The 21,955-nt window shown below is 42.0% G+C and overlaps 1 protein-coding gene across 12 annotated transcripts in view; it reads right to left on the minus strand.

The window, feature by feature from the left end:
* Positions 1-21,955, minus strand: part of LOC310991777 (transducin-like enhancer protein 4) — a gene marked incomplete at both ends in the record, with an annotated part of 40,297 nt that overhangs the window by 6,737 nt on the left and 11,605 nt on the right. For 2 of the 12 annotated variants that reach the window (XM_083979700.1, XM_083979699.1), the window contains 10 exons: positions 282-358; positions 753-940; positions 1,129-1,261; positions 1,511-1,666; positions 1,779-1,832; positions 2,663-2,785; positions 9,147-9,163; positions 11,227-11,425; positions 13,443-13,517; positions 18,212-18,274. In XM_083979700.1, the coding sequence (XP_083835826.1) occupies positions 282-358; positions 753-940; positions 1,129-1,261; positions 1,511-1,666; positions 1,779-1,832; positions 2,663-2,785; positions 9,147-9,163; positions 11,227-11,425; positions 13,443-13,517; positions 18,212-18,274 (1,085 nt within the window). Of the gene's footprint in view, positions 1-281; positions 359-752; positions 941-1,128; positions 1,262-1,510; positions 1,667-1,778; positions 1,833-2,662; positions 2,786-9,146; positions 9,164-11,226; positions 11,449-13,436; positions 13,518-18,211; positions 18,275-21,955 lie in introns of all 12 variants that reach the window. The other 10 variants (XM_083979702.1, XM_083979696.1, XM_083979701.1 and 7 more) reach the window with 10 other exon arrangements.

A 21,955-nucleotide genomic window follows, 5' to 3' on the forward strand; every position in this document is an offset into this window, starting at 1 on the left:
CAGGTCACAACTTGTCCACCAGAGCGTTTTGGAGTTGTTGGATTGTGTATTTGATGAGTTTGATGAGGGAAACCAAGAAATCCCATTAGCCTCCGTAGCATAGCTCTGAGCAGCTCACGGCTCTGCTCCGCCATTCTAAAAATAGCTTGCACCGACAATTAAAGGTAACGAACCTACTGCTATGACTATAGGGATTATGCCAATGGGCCAATTTGCCAAAATTTTGAACTATCCCTTTAACCTCATTAGTGGAATTGTGATAATGAGGAAGGGAAACGTACGGTTTTCCACCAGGAATGCCCGACAGGTTGGGAGGAAGGGCAGGGACGCGTATGTGGTGGTGGGGATCGAATCCCACCTACAGAGGACAAGAAGGTGACAAAATTAAAACCAATAGACAAAAACAACTGAAAAGATGTAATAGAAGGTCCATATCCGTCACAGAGAAGTAAATCTGGTTGTCGCTTAAAGTTTACATTGGCATTTACTTTACTTTACTATTTTATCAGACTAAGTTTGGTTGAAAAGCAGATGGCATCTTTATATTTAATGTAACATTGTAAAACATATTCTAACAACATGATGTGATGATGTGGCTTCTGCTCACGAAACATCTTTAACATGAACTGTATTTTATTCCAATTCTCCCTTGAGTAAGATGTAACTCGCTCTTAAAGTTAATCATGGACACCGACTGAGTGTGTGGGCGTTAATGTTTACATCTACAGAATAAAAAGTGTTACTGTGTGTACCACTTGTGTGCGTCCGTAAGCTGCCACTGCTGCAGCGGCCACGGCGCTCATCTGTGGCGAGATGTTGTGCAGGCCGGTGTAGGCCGCTCCCGCTGCGCTCAGCTCTCCGTTCATGCCCGGGTGAGGGACCATACCGAACGGCCCGGGGTACGAGCACGGCACGGCCAGCGGCGTACGGAGACCTGGAGCTACGAGACCAGACACATGCGGAACAAGTCTCAGACCTGTTTCAGCCAAAATACATAAATCACATTCTCTACATTAGTGTACATGTAAACTATATTTTCAGTTATGATCTATGAACATCAAAATATATTAACATAAAAATCCATTTGATTCAGACGATCTTCTTCCACACAGAGATGTTTTTACTCACCCAGCGCCTCCACTCCTGTTGGTTTAGCAGGTGCAGACCTCAGCCCAGGAGTGGCCGTGCTGCTGGGCGTCGGGGCATCAGAGCGCGATGTCGGGGTGCTGGACTTGGACACAGGCGTTGTGGACTTCTCATTCTGTGACACAACGGTTTTTAGTTTGTCTATTTATTTAATAGCAGAGCTGAAACATCATTAAGTCTTAAAATCTTCCATCCAACGAGAGATTTTTCCTCTCAATCACGGCGCCTTCACTCGGCTCTTTAACTTAATTCCAGTGATCACTTACAATTTTCTTTAACACTTTTCTCAATGTCTAAAAATAGAAAACTACCCCGGGAATTGATGAAAAAGATCAGAAGGCTATAATTACCCCAAATGACTCACCAAATTAATCTCTTTGGACTTGGATGAAGGTGTGCTGCTGGAGGAGGCGATGGAGGACGGGCTCAGGGGAGCGTCCTTCTTCGAAGACAGGCGACTTTTGTCCAATCCGTTCTCCCGAGGAGAGTGGGCAGGACTTCCTCGAGGAGACGCCGGGTCCTGAGGGGGGTGAGGATGGGGGAGGGGGTAGCACAGAGACGAGAGCATAAGATATTGTTTTTTTTTTAGATTGGGTAACAGAAGCTGCCGTACTGTTAAACTGTTTTTGTACCTCATTGGAGACATCCACTACCAGGTTGTCATCGCTCTTCTCTGCATCACTTTCCTGCCACAGACACACAGAGGAAGAAAAAACTTTACTCTAACTTAATTTTACTGTGACGCTGAACTACGCACACACACACAGCTCTACATGAAAATAATATCCCAGTGTGTACAGAACCTGCATGACCTGCATATTGTTTAATTATAGCGTAAAATGAAAGGTGTTCATGTGTGCGTCCACCTGCTGAGGTTTGACAGGAAGAACGATCATCAGTCTTCATTAATTAACTATAAACCCACAGACAATCGGTGCTTTACCCAACACAACACCTCATTAATCTGAAATAAAATTAGGCGTGTGGTAATGAAATAGGGTTATCATAAAAATCAAGGATTTAATTAAGGTTATAACAGAGTGCGATAAACTTGTTCTAATCTTTCCTTTGTCAATTTCCATGTGGTGTTTTAAAGTTTAGTTACAATTATTAGATGAAATGGTCGAACTGGCTCCACGGCGGAGCGTCCAGATGGCTCACTTGGCTGAGGATCAAGTCATAAACTGCAGCGCACTGGGTTAAAATTCATGTCTCCATTGAGAACTGGTCAAAAACATCAAATACTGGAGGATTAAAAGTGGCTTATGTTTGATTATATCATAAACAGAACTATGTGTCATGCTGCCTTTGTTTTGTAGTGGGTTTTATATCACAGAGTTGGAACCCCTCTTCATATACAGTATAAAATGGTAAATTTATTATTGGAACTTAATTTTGAGTGTACCGTAGTTTCAGATGGACAAGGGAGAAAAGATCACACATTCCCTGAAGTTTCTTTAAAAAAAAGCCTTTGCTGTTCAGCTGAGTAAAGACTAACTATTACATCTTCACTCACGTAGCGCGTGGAGGCCAAGTCTTTATCATCTGTCTTCTGTTTCTTGCTGTCAGAGGAGTAATCGCTTGAACTGCGGTGCTTCTCTCCGGCCCGGAAACTGGCCGAGGGAGAAACAGACGAGCTCTGAAAGAAAACAATGGACATTATACTTAATGGAAGAGGAAGAAGACCTACTTTAACATAAACTACACTGACCGATCTTATCATATAATTATATTGTCTATTCAATTGCTACAGTAAATGTCTTAGAAGTGGTTAGGGAGCTACTTTCTATCAAAGAAACAGATCTTGTTCCACTTGTTCTGTGGATTATCCAAAGTCATTTTTGAGTTTTGACTTTCCTATTGAATTTTGTAAATATCATTTTTTATCAACAACAAACACAACAACCCATTAGCTTCCATTAAGTTTAAGTACAAACCAAAACTATCTGTGAGACTAGACTCCAGGATAAATTGTAGTTTGGGTGAACTGACCATTTTATACCAAATTCTATACCCATTGTGTATGTGGATGTATTCAATAGTTTATCTTCATCTTGACTTTGATCTTCTCCTCCACCTTCCCTATTTCTCCCTCTTTTCTCCGCTCATTTACAGTAACAAGACATCACAAGTTTACTCCTTGTCCTCCATGTGTCAACTATTTGGAAATCTGCCTTTTATTCCTGTTGTTTCTCACCTATTGGGTGAACTGACCATTTTATACCAAATCGTCCAATAGTGTATGTGGGTGTATTTGATAGTTTACGGATGAATAAGACAAAACAAAAACAACTCAACAACATCATCCCCACAAACAGGGTGAAAAACAAAATGTAAGACACAGGAGTCTCGTTCTAGGAGTCGTCCTCCAGCACCACTAAGTCAGGACAAATCTTGGACTAAGCGTGGAGCCAGAGAACGATAAAGACGAACAACACAGATACAAAATGACTGGGATTTCCACGTCATTTTAAAAACTCCTCTTCCTGTTAAAACCCATTTCATTCTTACTGTACCACACAATACCAAAACTGTGCCGCATCCCCGACAATGGCGAGTCGACTACTGTACTGCCACCACTGCTTGAACTCGGCAGCATTATTTTTAAAGCTAGAAGGCGGAGTCGGCCCACTGATGTCTCTCTTTTCATAATCAAATACGGCATCCTTTAAATACCATTACTGAAGGATTAATCCTCTTTGAGAAGCAAAGATCAAAATAAGGTCAACTAAACATCTCCCCTCTTGCTCCGCCTGTCCCCGCTGATCTCTCCCTCTCATTGGGAGGCGCTCCTTACCCGGCAGACGACGGACAGAGAGAAGAAAAATAAAGCAGGACCTTTAACTCGACCTTTCCACTAACTCACGCTTGTAACCTTTCCACTGCCCTTTGCCGTGCTGCAAGTGTTGATGACAAAGATTCTGCGGGGGAGGAGTGACGTTCGGTGTGTGTGTGTGTATGTGTATGTGTGTGTGTGTGTGTGTGTGGTCGGGCAGGAAGGACTTGTACCTGTTTACATTTTAGTACTCCGTATGTGCAAACAATATTGAGATGTCAGTGTGTATACAGGTGTGAGTCTCTCCTTGAGTGAGGCAGAACAAGCTTAGGCCCTCCCTCTCTTTCTCTCTCTTTCTCTCTCTCTCTCCCTCCTTCTTTCCAGACTGATTAGATTAATTAGCCTGCAAATTAGCCCTTTCAAAAACATCAAGGCAAATTAATTTTGCTGCAGAGACAAATGAAGGCTCCGCCGGCAGCGCGAGCATTGTGAGCGTGAAGAACCGTGCGGTGTTGCCGGGGTGAAAGTATTAATTTACAAGCACATCATAATTATATTTGCCTCCCATTTCAAATTGATTCTGCGAGTCCTGATAATGATACCTGTAACCTCCACTGCTGTATTTTTTTCTTTTCTTTTTTTTGTTCAGTTTCGCAAACAGTGTGAACAGAGAAACACTAATAATCAGAGGTGTGAAAGGAGATGATGAAGAAGAAAGGACTCTTATAAATAATATTACTGGGAGAGTCACGAATTCAAGGCTGGCAAACCTCAGTGAGGGCCTTTGTGTTGCCTTATACATTCAAAATAAAGTAGGTGTACTTTACTGTAAGTAAGGTGATAAAACAAACGTCTAAACCTGAACACTTAAAAAGAAAAAAAAAGTGCTTATCCATGTAAGTTAAAGGTTAGATTCAAGGTTTGACCCAGGCCTGAGACCGGCCCAACCCAGATCTGGACCCGCAAGTTTTAATTACAATAGCCAACTTATTAAAAATATTGAGTCTAAATAAGAAGGGGTCAGGGTCAGGGAGCATGTGCACATGTTACTAAAACCAGAGCTCTGTTTCAGAAATCCCTTGATCACTTGGTTTACACATTCCCTCCAGGAAGATGGGATGTACAGAAGACATACAGTGGCATGCAAAAGTTGGGGCACCCCTGGTCAAAATGTCTGTGAACAGCTCAGCAAGTGAAAGATGGAATGATCTCCAAAAGACATACAGTTACAGATGACACATTCCCCTTTACATTTCTTTATTTTGATCATTTTTTAAATGACAGAAGGGCCCACAGCAAAGGGTTGGCCACCCTGCATAGTTAGTACCAGGTAGCCCCCCCCCCCCCCCCCCCCCCCCCCCCCCCCCCCCCCCCCCCTATTGGCAACTATTACAGCGTATAAATAGTAAATAGCTTGTCTGATACCTTGGTCAAAGTTATCTGAGAGCTCAAGTCTCCTGGGTAAAAATAATACACTGGTATTGCTTAAAGTATATAGCAAAAGTGTGTGTCATGTTTAACTTTATGCCTTTTGGAGATAATTTCATCTTCCACTTGCTTTAACTGTTCACATTAACAGAAATTTTGATCAGGGGTGTCCTTACTTTTCACTGTATGTACATTTTGCTGTTGCTACCTAGCCAAGACAGAAGTCCAGTTGCTTTTGATTCAGCATTTAAAATAAAATGCATTTCCAACGTTAGCATTTAGAATTTAAAGCATTAAAAGCAAGAAAATCGGTTGCTTTTCCAAAGGTTTTCCAATGTGACATAATTTGTCTTCGCCGTATAAAACAATCACAATTCACTGTCAAGTAAATCAGAATAACATATATAATAAATAATTAATATTTGATTAGGTTAAGGCACAAAAAAAACAACACCACTTTGTTGGGTTTAGTCACAGATGGTGGTTCGGTGCTCTCCTCCTACATCACTCTATAATAAGCCCACTTGACTTCGTCCTTGTACTCATCATAATTACTGTGGCCACCAGAGGGCTTTGTCCCCTGAACAAAAACATATGTTGTTTCAGGGACATCTGCTGAAACAAAGCTGACAGAGGGCAGTTAGTTCAAGTCACCTATTATACTGTATCAAGACACTCAGGGAAATCACATAATATCATGTGACCGTGTCTGTAAGCTTTAAAACAGGACATTGTGGTGAGACTGTATTGTCCACTGCTGCATCCAAGGACAGGAATTAACCTCAGCTTTTGGACAAGAGGCGCTTAGAGCTCTCAGCGAAAGATGGAAATGTGAATGTCTTTGTTTTTCTTTTGGTCAACTACTAAAAAAAACCCATATTAATATTATATTATATTATAATATGTCCATAATGCAGTATAGATTCATCTTGACTTTGATCTTCTTCTATCTTCTCCTCCTGCTTCCACATTCCCTCCTTTCTCCCCGTTTTACAACAAGACATCAACAGTTTCCTCCTCGTCCATGTGTCAACTAAATTTGAAATCCTGCCTTTTATTCCTGTTGTTTCTCACCTTTTTTTTTTTTTTCCCTGTCACAACCCCCGCGAAAATAAAAGCTCTGTTCACACCAGAAAGCCTGGATTCCCGTCACCTGATCTCACCCATCACCTCCTATCCTGTTGTGCAGATAACGCTGAAAAGACGGCCAGACTGTGTGCACTATGCTATGCTACCATTGATAAAGAGGATGCAGACTGCAAGTGTAACTCTTGTTTACCGCTGGGGAAAGTACAAAAAGGAAATCTCAGAGCCACTGCTGTGATCACACTGAGAACAAGCTGCCGTGTGCTTACTTTGACAGGTGATTCACTGTAAAAGGTCAGGCTAAACTTGAAAGCCGCATCATTAAGAATTAATTTCCCCCTAAAAAAAAAAAAAAAAAAAAATCTAAATAAAAAAATAAAGAACATAATCAAAGATACAGTCTTTGTTAGGGGGTGAGTTATTATATCCGAGTTTATTTAAAAACAGAAGACTCTGTTGCTTGTTTTTCTGCCACTTGATCCGACACACCTCTTTTCTGATTAAGGAAATTCATCACAATACAAAGCCACACACACACAGACACACACACATAAACCCAGAAACATAGAGCAGTGGCTTCAACTAAGCCCATAATGAGCTTCGTCTGAGCCCCAACACCAACAGGCCAGAGAGGGCGCAGAAACACACCACAGCTTCATAAGCGTCTGCTTGTACTGACAACAATAAGTATATGCACACACACACGCACACACGCACACACACACACACACACACACACACACACACACACACACACCTGCATACCTTTGTCAGCGTGCGAGGTGCTAACGCCAAGGACATTAAGGCACAGATGTTCATGCAATTCACACGCACTGTACCCTGTGGACTGTTGCCAAGGCAACTGTAGACCACTGACAAGGGGCTTATTGGTTTCATGAAGTGACTGTTGGCCGCCATGTCAAAGAGCAGCTCTGTGTGTGCGCGCGTGTGTGTGTGTGTGTGTGTGTGTGTGTGTGTGCTCACTGGGTGCTAATGAAGGGCATTCATCATTCTGGTCTCTCTATCTTTACCACTGATTTCTGACGGGCTCACACACACAAACGCACACACACAGGCACACACACACTGCTAATCGCTCCCATCATGGTGCCTACAGCAGCTCTGAGTGTGTGTGTGTGTGTGTGTGTGTGTCTGTGTGGAGGTGGATATACTACATGGGGAGCAGGAGATAACATATTAAAACATTCCTCCTGTCTCCACCTACTCCAAAACACCAGAGAACACATCTAACCCGTTAAACTCGTGTGTGTGTGTGTGTGTGTGTGTGTGTGTGTGTGTGTGTGTGTGTGTGTGTGTGTGTGTGTGTGTGTGTGTTATGTGTGTGTGTGTGTGTGTGTGTGTGTGAGCTCAGGCTGCTGGAATAAAGAAATGCTAATCTGCTCATTGAGTATTCAACAAACCAAATGTTTGCCTTGGGAAAAAGAGCTCCGCTTAAGGGACTAATTACTACAAGCGCTGGTTGTTCCGTTGATCTGTTGCGCTGCCTCTTTCTGCTCCCTCCTTCCTTCACCAACCAGACGTGCTGTTTGCTTTTTTTTTTTTTTTTCTTCTTCCCCCCTTTTTTGTGTTCATCTTGGGGTTTCTCTTTATTCCTATTTGGCACCATTTTCATGTTTCAGATATTTTAAATACATGGTTTTTCTGCAAAGCTCAAGTGTAGAATACATAATGGATAAGAAGTGGATCAGAAATGGATACTAAAACTCTTATGGGGGTGTGTAATATATCCGTGTCTTATGATTACTTAATAATATCAGTGTGATGAGCTGTAGTCGGGCTTCTTTAAAATGAACATTAACATTTTAGAACGGCTAATCTGTGTTAAACACATGAAGACGTGGAGTTTTGTGGAAAATCAATTATTTGATGTGTGAATGTTATTTGAGTTAAAGATATTAAAGGTCCCATATTATATAAAAGTGAGACGTCCATGTCTGTTTTTGATTATAAAGCAGCTCGAGGTTACATATTATATTGGTCTCAAAGTGTTCAATCCACAGGGAAATGCAGACAGCCAGTGTTTAGAAACTAAGCATTAAAACAAAATGTCAGTATTTCTGTAACTTTGTGATGTCACAATTAAGCAGTCACCACCCACTCAACCTTGACGCAAGATCAGAGCCTCTCCTCTGATTGGCTGACACTGACCTGTTTGTTACTAGAGCTCCAGGGAGAGTGGAGAGGTAAAACTACACAGAGATAATGTTTTAGGTCTTAAAACCACAAATACACTTTCTAATGATATCAAAACTTGTAAAATAAATAAAATATGGGACCTTTGACATTGTTGGAACAACATAACACAGTATAACTTTGTGGGCACAAACAAAATCTCCTGCTGTACAAAGACTTTAAGACATTTTTTTAACGCTCTCAAAATACAGTTTATATCAGTCTAAAGTGTCTTTAAAAATAGTTTTTGTTGTCATTGTTAATTGTCTATAACTACTCTTAGATTTCTGGCACTAATAAGAATAAAAATTGATATAGAAAGGAGGAACGTTATGAATGTTGAAGGAAGGTGAAGCAACTGCCTCATGTGAGCAAAGGTCATCAATATATGTACATGTCTTTGTTTCTTTTATATTGAGAGTGTCATTTAAAAAAGAGCTTAAGTTGAGCAACCAGAAATGAAGCCAAGATCCAAACATGTCTTTTTGCAGAAGAAAATATTAAAGTGTAGCCTTACCTTGACTGAGTCTCTGTCTGAGGAGGTGAGAGACAAAAAAACGAATTAAAACATTTAATATCTGAAGAACAAGGACAAGAACAGGTACATAGATACATTACACACTCAGTAATGTAACAGACAGATAATGAAACACACACCATAGATTGAATAACATGGCTAGAGGAGGGTTTTTTTTTTTATTGCCGTTGATTTATTTACTTCATGGGGGGGCAGGGGGGCACTCTACATCAAAGTCTGTTTACAGGTGCTGTGTGTTACAGCCAGCTCAGGGCAACGTGAACCGCTACGAGCAAAACACCCAAATCACCAAGTAAACGGCTGGTGGTTTTTACGCTGCTCATTCTGGGTCCTACAGTGTCATACATGGGTTAAGGGCTGTAGCAGTCTCTGTTGTAGAAAATAACAGTTCTCTTTTACTGACACATGCTGTGTTTTCCTTCAATTTGTCACCAACCTGTACAAGCTACAGTACACACACATGATCATCTGGTTGACTATAGCTCATTAAGACTGACTATGGGAATACTGCCCAAAAAAGTTGGCAAAAACAAAAATTTAAAGAACCTGAGTGGTTTTTGCACCTACGTTATCACATTTGCAACAATATGAATCAAATATCTTCTAACAAACGACGTACTGTAACATGCAGAGTCATTCTCAGGAGGTCAGCTAAAGATAGATGTCCATTATTTTTGATTGTGCTCCTAATAAAGATGAATATTACCGGAGTTAGCGGCTGTTAGCTTTACTGCAGCTACAGGCAAAAGGTGAACTACTCTGCTGCTCTGTAAAAACCCTCATAGCCAAGCTGCAATAGAGTAATCAAGAGCTGGCACAGGCTGCTTCTATCACACACACACACACACACACACACACACACACACACACACACACACACACACACACACACACACACACACACACACACACACACACACACACACACACACACACACACACACACACACACACACACACACACACACACCCATGTACGGTAATTAAATGCTTGAGCTCAAAGTCAGCACAGAGAAGAATTAGAGGCGTTCTGTGTGTACAGGAGAAAAGAGGCATCATGGTGGTTGGGTATCGCTCCCTATTAGGCCAATTAAAATGGCATAATGACAAATCAGTTTTTAATAGCTTTAACTGCTGTTCATTCAGAGCACTAACAACAAAGCATCAGCAAGTACAAGAGGTGATGCAATTCAACTGTGACCGAATATTCTGGACGTGTAACATTTGGTTTGGGACCGTTATGTAAACAGACAACAAAAGCTTCAGCGCTGATTTCTATTAAACATAATTAGCATCTGCTAGCATCAGCATACGTTTTGTCAATTTGCATTTAATATGGAGGTTGTTATTGAGTTTTAATGGGGACATATTATGGAAATATCACTTTTTGAAGGCTCTTTAACATATATTTGGGTGTTTGTCTTGCCTTCCGGCCCCCAAAATGTGAGAATTGACAAAGAAATCTGTAACACGCAGGCTCCCTAGGTTGAAATCCACGTGGTTTTATGAGCTGTTCCCTCAGTTGTCTTCCAGTGATGTAACTAGGATTCAAATTTCCATAATACCCCCCCCTACCTGGGGCCGGTAGAAGGGATGGTTCATTTGCATTTAAAGGGACAGGCACTGAAACCAGCTGTTCTGAACAGGACTGTTTTGAGAGTATGAAAAGAGAGCTGTGATGATTGATCCTTGGGGTATTTTGACCAAAGCATGTCACAGATATGTCTTTAAGACACCTGGGAACTATTTTACTTTGTGGAAAGGGGGCATAATATGTCTCCTTTAAAATCACCTCAGATAAACTAAATTACTATTTGTATTGTTTTCACCTTTGCATGGATAAATAATCCATGTAAAATAATGACAAATGACTGGTACAGGTCTAATTAATATGTTTATAATTTAAAAATAGAAGGCAATAAGCAAACGCAAATAAAAATTCCCCTTGTGACTGTCTAACTCATAAACAAGAAGTGATGAATGCTACGATGCATTTCAGACGATGACGCCAACACACAGAGAAAAAGACCTGCACAAACATATCGATTCCTCCTCTTACCTCTTGGGTGTTCGCTGTTGTTTTCGTGGTGTTTCCTCTCGTCTTTGAGCGGGAGCTGGTGACTCAGGGCGGAGGAGAGCGTCAGCAGGCTGGCAGCCCCGGCCCCGGGTGGCAGAGGGGGCTGGAGGCCGGCGGGGTGGGGCGTGAGTGGGACGGGGATTGCGTGGCCGTGGGAGAGGTGCTGAGCCTGGAGCTGCTGCTGCTGAAGCAGATACAGAAACACTGGTTAATGCTGCTACACTATGAACTGAGGCGCTCTGCACAACACACCAGATATAAAAGCAGCTGAGAACAAGAAGCAGGCAGATTGTAAAACTGAGGAGAGAAAGAGAGAGTAAATAAAAGCTGGATGAAAAAAAAACAACAAATTTTAGCAAAGTAGTGTATAAAACATCTAGAGCCTGGTCAGCGCTGCTTATCAGAGGCCGATACCGATGTCTTCAGATCTCTTAAAAACATCTGGACCTCTGGACATTTGGATTTGCCAGAGTTGATGAAGGAAAGAGCGACCTGAATGAGAATGAAAAAATGTCTCACATTGTCTCTGTTACTGCTGCTTTAATAGGAGTATTTAATCATCTTGTAGTTTTGATTAAAGTTTTAAAAAGCTCAGCTGTTTTTTTAATAAGCAGAAATAACTATTTCTGATCACAAATATTAATTTGGTTATTGAAGAACTGTGATTGTTTATTGTTAAATATGGATTCCCATTAGTTGACGCCTTGGCGACAACTAATCTTCTTGGAGTCCAGCACATAAAAACGGAAAACAAACATCATAAACATAAGAAGATTACACAGAAGTACTGTTGCAAAAAATGCCGGTTTGCAAGCACGTATTATATGGTCAAGCAGAATGAGCAATATGTTTTATGTGTTGACTTTATGAGAAGGCAAAGCGTTCCAAGACATTATAGGAACAGTGAATAACAGTGTGTTTGAGGAGGTTTTTTTCTTGGGATAGGAGAAATTAGATGATCAAGACATACAGGATACTTTTCCAGTTGAAAAATAAAACTTCTCAGTGCTCGGTCGTTGACAAATTACACTATTTCAAAATTACCTCGAAACTACAGTGTCTTTTTCTTGTCGCTTATTCACTTAAAGCAGATATCAGCTTCACGGCCGTTTCGGCTAATGCTGCGTTCAAGGCAGGCTTTTGAAACCGTAAGTTACAGCTTCAAGTCACAACTACGACTTGGTAGCGTTCCAGGTAACCCGTAGCTCGTGTTTTTACCATCCTGTTGTCTGTGAAAGTTCCCTATAACGGCCACTCGTAACTTCCGACCCGTGAACTCGTACCAGATCGAACTGGTATGACTTCACAGGAAGGAAAAACACAAAGTACGAGTTTCTTTGAACGCACCATGAGTTAGCAGCCCCCGCCCTTGTCAGGCATCAATTGGTCCTCGTGCTACGTCACCACATTCACGCGCATCCCTTGGCTGCACACACAGCCCTTCATGCCGTTCTCTCTCCTCATTGGATAACACTTGTATCCCACAAGGAAAATTTTCTCCTCGGGTTACAGCAGAGCAGAGTGACGGAGAGACTCGTGTTTAGGCTGAAATACTTCATGTAAGTGATTGCTGACGGAAAATAGGACTATTTAGGACTTATATTAACAAAAACATTCCACTGATATCTGCTTTAACATGTACTGTGATAATCAACGTCATCTGTGATGGGCTAAACCTGCTCGATAATATCTAATATCTAAGAATTTAATTCCCTGTTACAAGACATCTGACAGGTACCTCTTTGAAAGTGAACTATAACCATCTATTAAAAACATATTCTATTGTATTCATAATGACATTCAACTGTGATGAAAAGGCTTTTTAAAAACCAGTTTCTATCATTGTAAATCTGTTCATATATATTGACCTTGTATCCCGACAATGGCTTATTGAAGAAGTTGGAAAGTGTTTAACAATTAAAAAGAACTTTGGTGAATGAATAAAGTAGAACTAGGTAAAAACTCACTCACTTTGTTGTTGCACATGCATCTGTTCCTGTCTTTATCTGTAAGAGGAGGCAATAAACTGCACGTCCTTCAGCATTTACCACGACACTTTCTTCTTGGTATTACAGTACTCTGTTCCTAATGCGCTTCCTGCACCATTTATCTCTGCTTTAGGCCGGCCTTAAAGCATCTTCTATATCAAAGTGTGTGTGTGTGTGTGTGTAGTATGTATGTGTGTGCAATACACCCACTCCTATGATGGCGTTGAGTTCAGCCATGGTGACCTGCTTGGCCCTCTCCACTGCCTGCACCACCTGCTGCTGATGCTGAGAGAGAGAGAGAGAGAGAGAGAGAGAGAGACAATCAGAGCAAGTGAGAAACTGAAAAAGCAACTGAGACAAAGGAGAAGAGAGATATTTGCTGAAATTGTGTTTTTCTTTTCTTTTTTTACAGAGGTTATGAAAATCTATGAACAAACAGAAGGAACTGTAACAACATCATTACAAACGTATTCCTCCCATACAGTACAATTAAATAAAGATGGTAAGGCAGGATATTAAAAAAAAGCCTCCTCCTCACACCTGTGAATCACTTACAAGCTCACATCTGTTCGTGCCATCGTCAGCCTGCGTCTACACAGACTCACATTCACTTTATCGTACGGCCTGACACGCCGTGGTGCAGTTTATCAAACAGGCCATAAACGTGCAGAAGCAGAGGGAGCTGCAGTATGTTATCGTCCTTTGACTTGGATATTTTCTTTACCATATCTGGACCAAATGGTTAAAGGGGCAACAAGGAGTTTTGGAAAGTGAAGTGTTTTCACTCTACATTTCCCATGAGCCTCCACACGCACAGTGAAAGCGAAAATGTTTTTTTCATTCATCAAGTCGGAGGTTGGAAGATACCGTCGTAGTTCCGACCATAAACAGCGATTCGGTGGCGTTTTTCCCATGACCCGTCGTCGGGCAGCGTCTGTGAAACCGAAAGTAAGAAATGCTGGGCAAGCCGACCACTAAATAATAATATCAAAATAACTATAAGACAAAATGATATATTTATTGAAAATGGACCTATTAACTCATTGAGTGCCAACCACGTAATTTCTCGTTTTTCGTTCCCATGCGTTGAGTGCCAACAACGTAATTTTACGTTTTTTGCTTTTTTTTTAAATTATGAAAATAGACACTTTAATACACATTATATGTAAATTTGGGGACTCTACGACGAGGAGAACTGAAATAGATGACGATCAAAGTCACATGACAGCTCATGATCTGGAAGTTTTTATCATAACTCGGCTTCTGCAAACGAGTTCTGCATGCAGATGCAGCGCAGCTGCTCTGCAGCTGCTCCACTCTCACCCGCGCTGCTGCTCCAGCTGCTCGAGCTGCTCGGAGCTGAACCAGGAAGCTCTCAGCCGACAGTCCGCCCGGTCTTCATCTGGAGCAACACCGTGTCCTCCCCAAAGTCCTCCCGCGGTAAAATCTGATGGTCTCTGGGCCAAAGCAGACCGGCATCACCGACCCGTACCACAGAAGGACCGCGACCACCGGCGGGACCGGTCTTCCCGAGCCGCTGTGGCCGACAGACCCTCACGCTCCGCGGGGAGAAGCTGTGACACGGCACGGTGCGTCTGTGTTATTGTTGTTTAGTGGCGCCCCCCCCCGCCCCCGCTGGTGGTTTTGTGAATAGAACAACCATTGTTGTATATATTTATCTTATACGAGCCCTTTGATCCAGAAATGCGAGTGTGAGAAGAGCGACAGACCAAACAGCGCACCTTTCATAAAAGACGCTCTATCTCCTTTTCTAGAAAAAAAGGAGGGATTTTGGTGAAACCCAGCCATGTTTAGCTTGACTTTTCTCAGGAACAGAGGCACGTAGAAACAAACGGTTTGTGGCCACTTGAAGCATTAAGTTAAACCTTTCAATTGAGCCACAGTATGTGTTGGTGGCAATAATATAGAATACACTGTGGCTCTACATAAAAAGTCAAAAATGGTCTAAATTGCCGGTACACTTGACTAAAACTTTGGAAAGGAGCGCGGCACTCAATGAGTTAACAAGTGTGAGTAACAGATTCATCCACATTAATATGAGACTTTTTTATAACCAAATACAAACTCCTCGTTGTCCCTTTAAAAAAAGCGCTCTTCTGGAAGTTTCCCAATCTTCACTTCAGCGTCTTGCTGAAGGACACTTTGACATCCAAAGTGGGAGGAGACTTGGATCAGACCAGCGACCTTCTGATAAAGTGGACGACCCGCCGCTCTACCTTTTCCTGAGCACTCAAGTCACACCGCTGAGCGTCCACCATGTTGTTCTTAGAAAAATCAAAGGTTGCGACCGGATCTGGTTTAAATGCCACCAGACAAGAAGTGGAGACAAACTCTGAGTCATCACTGCAGTTTGCTCCATCTTCGGTCAAAACGAGTGCTCCTCTTCCTCCACCTCCTCCTCCTCCTCCTCCTCCTCCTCCTCACCAGTGTGTTCAGTGGATAAATTGGGCAGCTAATTAGGGTGGACGACTTGGTCGAGTGTAACTTGCACAGGCGAGTTAATTCTGTCTTTGGAGAGCAGAATTAGAAACCCAAACTGGCAGACGTCCAGGGGAACGGGTCATGTTTACTAATCGCGTCCAAAATAAAAGTGTAATTCAAGTTATCAAACATCCTGATCTGTTGGAGAGGCTCGGTGTGTGGAAGAGCTCACACAGAATATCACTGTTTCAGTTTAACATGTGTTTGTGTGGCACATCAGCTAGGACCAGAAAGTCTCTACGGACACACACCTCTACAGTAGATGGTGCAGCTGCAAAAAAAAAATCGACATACAGAAACAGCCGTGTTTGTAGAGAGAGAAAGAGAGAGAGATGGATGAGGGAGGGAGAGAGAGACAGCTTACAGGGCAAAGTCATCCAGAGGGTACAGAGAGAGAGGGGGATCCAGACGGTGAGAGAGAGCAGCAAGATTCATCCAGGAGAGCAGAACATCAAAGTAGGCCAGAGATGAAAGAGCTTATCAGGTGTGGAAATGAACCTGACCATTGAGTTCAGCTACACCTCTGCAGACAGAGGCTAACCTGCCTGAACCACACACACACACACACACACACACACACACACACACACACACACACACACACACACACACACACACACACACACACACACACACACACACACACACACACACACACACACACACTCTGATCCACCACCAGCCTGATGCGCAATGGCAAATACTTTTTAAACCATTAGTGTGATTAATTCTTGTGACTACAGACCTGGGATGGAGAGATTGTTTGTCATTTCATTTCATTACATTTCATTACATTACTATTACTATTACAGTTTACCTTTTACATCCTAATGTGATACTTTAGAAACGTCTCAAATGCTACTTTACTTTGGCGTCTGTCTGCAGTCACTAAGGGAGGGAGGTTTGCACAAACTTACTTCGACTCAAACTCAGAAAACCTGAAGTCATAACAATGTCAGATGTTCTTTTTGCGTAAAGAAGACTTTCACGCTGCTGCAAAAGGAAACAAAGCTGCCTATTTTAGAAATCCACAAAATGACAGTAAAGGTTAATTACTGTATGCTGTACTTGAGTTTTGACAAAGATACTGAAACTTTTAATTGTTATTTTTTTGTTAGATTTCACAACTTGCCACTGCAAATGTCTGTCTGCAAAAGACTAATAATAACTTTGCCTAAAGAAAGTTGTGTAAATTTAGTAAAATCATGATTTCAGTCAAAAAAAAATGATCATAAGAAGATGACGACTTCAGTTATGTGACAGATTTCAACACTGCCAGTATTGAAACGACCTAATCCCATCCATATATATACACACACAATTATATGTATTATGCATCATTTCTATGGTGATATTGGTCCTTACACATGCGTAAAATATTTCTGAGCAATTATTTCTGGATACAGTAGGTTGACTGACGCATCATCCCATTGGTGATAACAATGCCACTGTCAAAAAAATTAACAATCTGTGGGAAGGAAACAACATGAGAAAATGACGAAAATAAGAAAAAAAACGAAACAAAGAGCACAAGCGAGCACAAGTCGACATGATTTGCTGCACAATAATAATACGATTGTGTTACATTTCGTATGCGCGCTCGGTAAACGAGGCTGTGCATCAAAACAAAGCGGTAAAAGCTGCTGCCTCTCTCTCCCTGCCTCCCCTCTCTGCGGGCCTCAGGCCTGTGTAGCTGCACCACAGTCTAATGCCATTATTCCTAATCCACCCTAAACCCTCCTAATCCATGGCTAATCTGGAGGAGAGCTTTGGAGTCCAAACTCACTCCTTCCTGCTGTTCCCACCCTTCCACACACACACACACACACACACACATACACACACATGCACACGCGCACTCAATCACACACACACACACACTCACACTTTCAACTCCTCCATAGGGAAGGATTTATCAGCCAAACACACACACCTCAAGATTTCATAATATACACACTCCTCACACCCACTACTGTACGTGTATACGGTGCATTTTAATACATTTCAATGTGCATTCAGATGGACAAATACAAATATATAAAATAAACTCTCTCTCTCTCTCTCTCTCTCTCTCTCTCTCTTACACACACACACACACAGACACACACACAGACACACTCAGCCACTGGCTCCTGCATATGTTAGTGGGAGACATTTAATAAGTTCAGAGCATATCTGCCTATCCCGAGCAGGGAGGATTAGCCCAGGATAATCTGTGTGAGAGTGTGTGTGTGTGTGTGTGTGTATGTGTGTGTGCTTAGCGGGCATGCATGTGAGTGTGTGTATGTGTGTGTCCATATCAGTCTGTTTTGCCTCACAATCCACCACACACACACACACACTTCTTCCTCCTCTTCTTCTCCTCCTCCTTCTGTGGCTCCTATCTATCTCCCTTTCCTTTCTCTCTCTCCCTTTCTCTCTCTTTCTCTCACCCTCCTCCGTCTTAACTCACAGTGACAGGCATTTTTGAGTCTTACCTCTTGAGAGAGGAACGGGATGACTTGGGCGCAGATTGCGTTCAGCCGCTTGACGATCTCCGCCTGCAAGACAGAGAGGTGGGCGCGGGGAAACAATCACCTTCAAATTCACCAACAGACAAGAAGACAGTCGTCCTCTGCACTCAACCTACAGCTGCTTTAATGTGTGTTAAACTAAAGTAATAACCTACATGTGTGTGTGTTTGTGTGCTTTTGCATAAAAAATCTCCTGGGTGAGTTGTTAGGGAAACAGCAGTCATGCCACGTATTGTACAAAACGTCTGGTGTTGGTGGTTCTCTCTTGGCTGACGGGAAGATGTGCGTGTCAAATTTCAGGAAGTTTAGTTAAGTATTGTAATTAGCAGGAGGAGAGCAGGGAGGAGAGGATGAGCAGCAGCAGCAGCAAACACGAAAAGAGCAAAACAAACACAAACTAAAACTTCATCTGTAGAAAAATGCAGGAAAAAGAAAGACATCCAAGTACAGCACCACCACCACCACCCACACTGTTTGACTGAGAGATGATCTCCGCGCACAAATAATGAGCACCAGTGTCACCAAAACAAAAACCCAGTTACGGTAAAAGCAGGTATGCATCGGCCAAGATGTCGAACTGAAGAAGGTAAAGATGTGTTGTGATCACACTCTTTATTTTTTCTTCCCAAGGAACTAACCGCTCCTAAAGAGAAATGTCAATCAAGGAAGGAGTGATATGACTCTCTACTAATCTTCTGTACACAAAAACAATATCAAGGTTATTTTTAGTGATTAGGATTTCAGGTTTAAACCAAACCGGTCTTCCAATCTACACTTTTTTAGTCGCTCCACCTGCACAAACGGTCTTGTATTGCTGTTGCCTCAACAACTGTTTCCTGATGTTGTGTTGTGTGATGTTGTGTAGTGCTACTACTCAGTAGGTATAGAAATATAGAAGTATTTCCTTCACTATCTTCACTCTTGATGCAGAGTGTTACACCTGTGGCCTTGTGAGCCTGCAGTTGGCAGCTTTGGTGATGATCTCTGTGTATAAATAAACAACAATTGTTAATTTGCTTTAAAGAGGAACGATGCAAGTCCGGTCGCTTTTCCGCTGTTTTGCTAACCCTCCTCTCAGTCATGTGCGTTTGTTTACAACAAAGCCTGAGAAAAATCAAAAAATGGAGCGATGGATAAGATCATATAACGTATATGATGTTACAACGTGCATATCTGTGTAGTCATAAACAAAAGATTGTGGGTTACGGAGCGCGTTTGTGCCGCGTCGCCGAAAAGACGAGAGCTGGGACACCGGGGCGGCGGCCAAGTACTAACTACGCTGATGTTGCAAGGTTGGTTTTCAGCCATGAGACGCAGGTGAAAGGCAGAGAGCCTCCGTTCTCACTGGTAACAAGTCACAAGCCATGTAGTTAACTATCACAATTACTCTGGAGGTTTTTAATTAAGGTAAAAATGTAGCATAGCCACGGGAGAAATCCTGTCCTAATCAATACTAGCTCAGCTTCAACATTCAACTAAGATTTTACAATAGTCCTCCAAGGCATCAACTTTTTTTTTATTCCACGTCCTCCTCTTACACACACACACACACACACACACACACACACACAAACAAATCTACTGTATATCAAGATTTTTGTTCATGTTATGTGCCAGTAAAATAAATCAGTCTCCCACCTCTGCCCCGGCCAACTTAATGTGAATCCGCATTCCCTTTAAAGCGAAGCTGGCGATATGGACGACACGAGCGCTAACAGAGCCTCAGGCTACGTCCACACATAAAAAAAAAATATCACATTTACATCTGGAGTCCAAACTATTCAAGCCTGTAAACAGAGAGACTTATGGAAACACTGCCGGAGCTGCTTTAGTTTGAAAACTCATGGGGGGGCTTGTGGACAGAAACAGAGACGTTTGGATGCAAACACCTGCCTGGATGTTATCAGTCACAACTACTAGACAGTGAATGCAGCATGGATAGGATCACTTGGCAGCACAGTCACATTGCCCAAAAAAAGAGAGCCGTGAGTGTGATATGTTTGAAATAATCATGATACTGATTTAAAAGTCGTATCACCTAGGTATTGGATTTTTTTTCTCTCTTCCCCTACATATTGAAATCATGGTCAGCTTCAAAAATCCAGTAACAACCAGGCTACATCATTTATCCTTGACTCGGGAAGGTTATTCCTCCACTGCATTCCCTGAACATCAATCAGCATCAGTCTAATGGATGATTTGTGAATATAAATCCAGGATTTGGCCCCACTTGAGAATTTTTGGAGGAGCACAGGAGGCAGAGGAGTCCACTTGAGCAGATCGCTTGAAGGAAAGCATGAGACACGTGTGAGATTTCCTTTTTTTTTTTTTTTTGTCGACTTAATCAGCTAAATGAAGAGCCCAGTGGAGAAAGAAAAAACAACAACACCACAATCATGAGAAGTGAGATAATTCCTCTAAGTCCACTGACACAAATGCAGAGGAAGCTACATCTCTAACCTTGTCAGGCACTTGTTTCATTTATCCTTGACAGAGGTGAACTTTGCTCTGGTATCAGTGGTAACAGAAGGCCCCAGAGGCCATGAGAGCAAACCCGCTGATATAAACCCTTCAGACACAAGCACAAGCCACACTGCGGCAAAGATGGTACACTACACACACATAAACACGACCACGTGCACACAGACAGGAGCAGACACACACCTCCACAGCCTTCTCTGTATTCAGCAGATGTTTTTACTGAACCCAGGGGTTGGCTTTTAAAGATTATACAGCACTCTCTCACTCTCGCTCTCTCCCCACATCAGGTAGGATTTTTTTTTTTTTTTTTTAAACAGGAAATTGCCTGATCCGCCGTCCCAAAGGGAGTGCTAGTAGTGCAACTCGAATCCAAACACAAACACAGACAAAAGACACAGACTCACAAAGAAACACTAACGGGCACAGAGGAATGAACATCACCTTTTCTTTTTTTTCCTCCTTTTTTTATTCGTACCAATACAAAAACTACACAGCAGAGTTTGTTCATTTCTGATCCACCGTGACAAAGATCATGATATTAATACCTGCAGCTTATAAGATCTATGTAGAAACTGAGATTTCCCCAACGCTTCACTGTGACACAATCGTCATGTTCAGTTTTTTTTTAAGGAGGGCATTTTGGTAAAGACGCACTTTTCAACTGTTCAGCAGTTTACTTAAGTTCAAACTTATCTAGTCGACTTAACTCCTTAAAGCCTGAAGCATCAAATAATTGACAGAAATTTCTAATTGTTTGAAACTGGAGTCTTTGTTGGACCTTCTGACAAACAAACACAAACAAAAAAGCAATTTGCATATCTTTACTTTAATTTTAATTAATCTGGCATTTTTAAAATGTATTGCTCACAGTTTGTTTAAAGCAGAAGTGAGTGATATATTTGTGTTAATATAAGTCTTAAATAGTTATATCTTCCGACAGCAATCACTTACATAGAGTGTTTGGACTGAAACACGGGTCTGTCAGTCACTCTGCTCTGCTCTGAGCCGAAGAGAAAACATTTATCGTATCCTACAGTTTTTATCCAATGAGGAGAGAGAACGGCATGCAGGGCTGTGTGTGCAGCCAAGGAACGCCGTGAATGTGGTGACGTAGCGACGAGGACTGTTATGGTGCGTTCAAGGAAACTCGTATTTTTCCGACCGTGAAGTGGTACCAGTTCGATCTGGTACGAGTTCACCGGTCGGAAGTTACGAGTGGCCGTTATA

Source organism: Trachurus trachurus (assembly GCF_905171665.1).
Source record: "Trachurus trachurus genome assembly, chromosome: 9".
Taxonomy (NCBI): domain Eukaryota; kingdom Metazoa; phylum Chordata; class Actinopteri; order Carangiformes; family Carangidae; genus Trachurus; species Trachurus trachurus.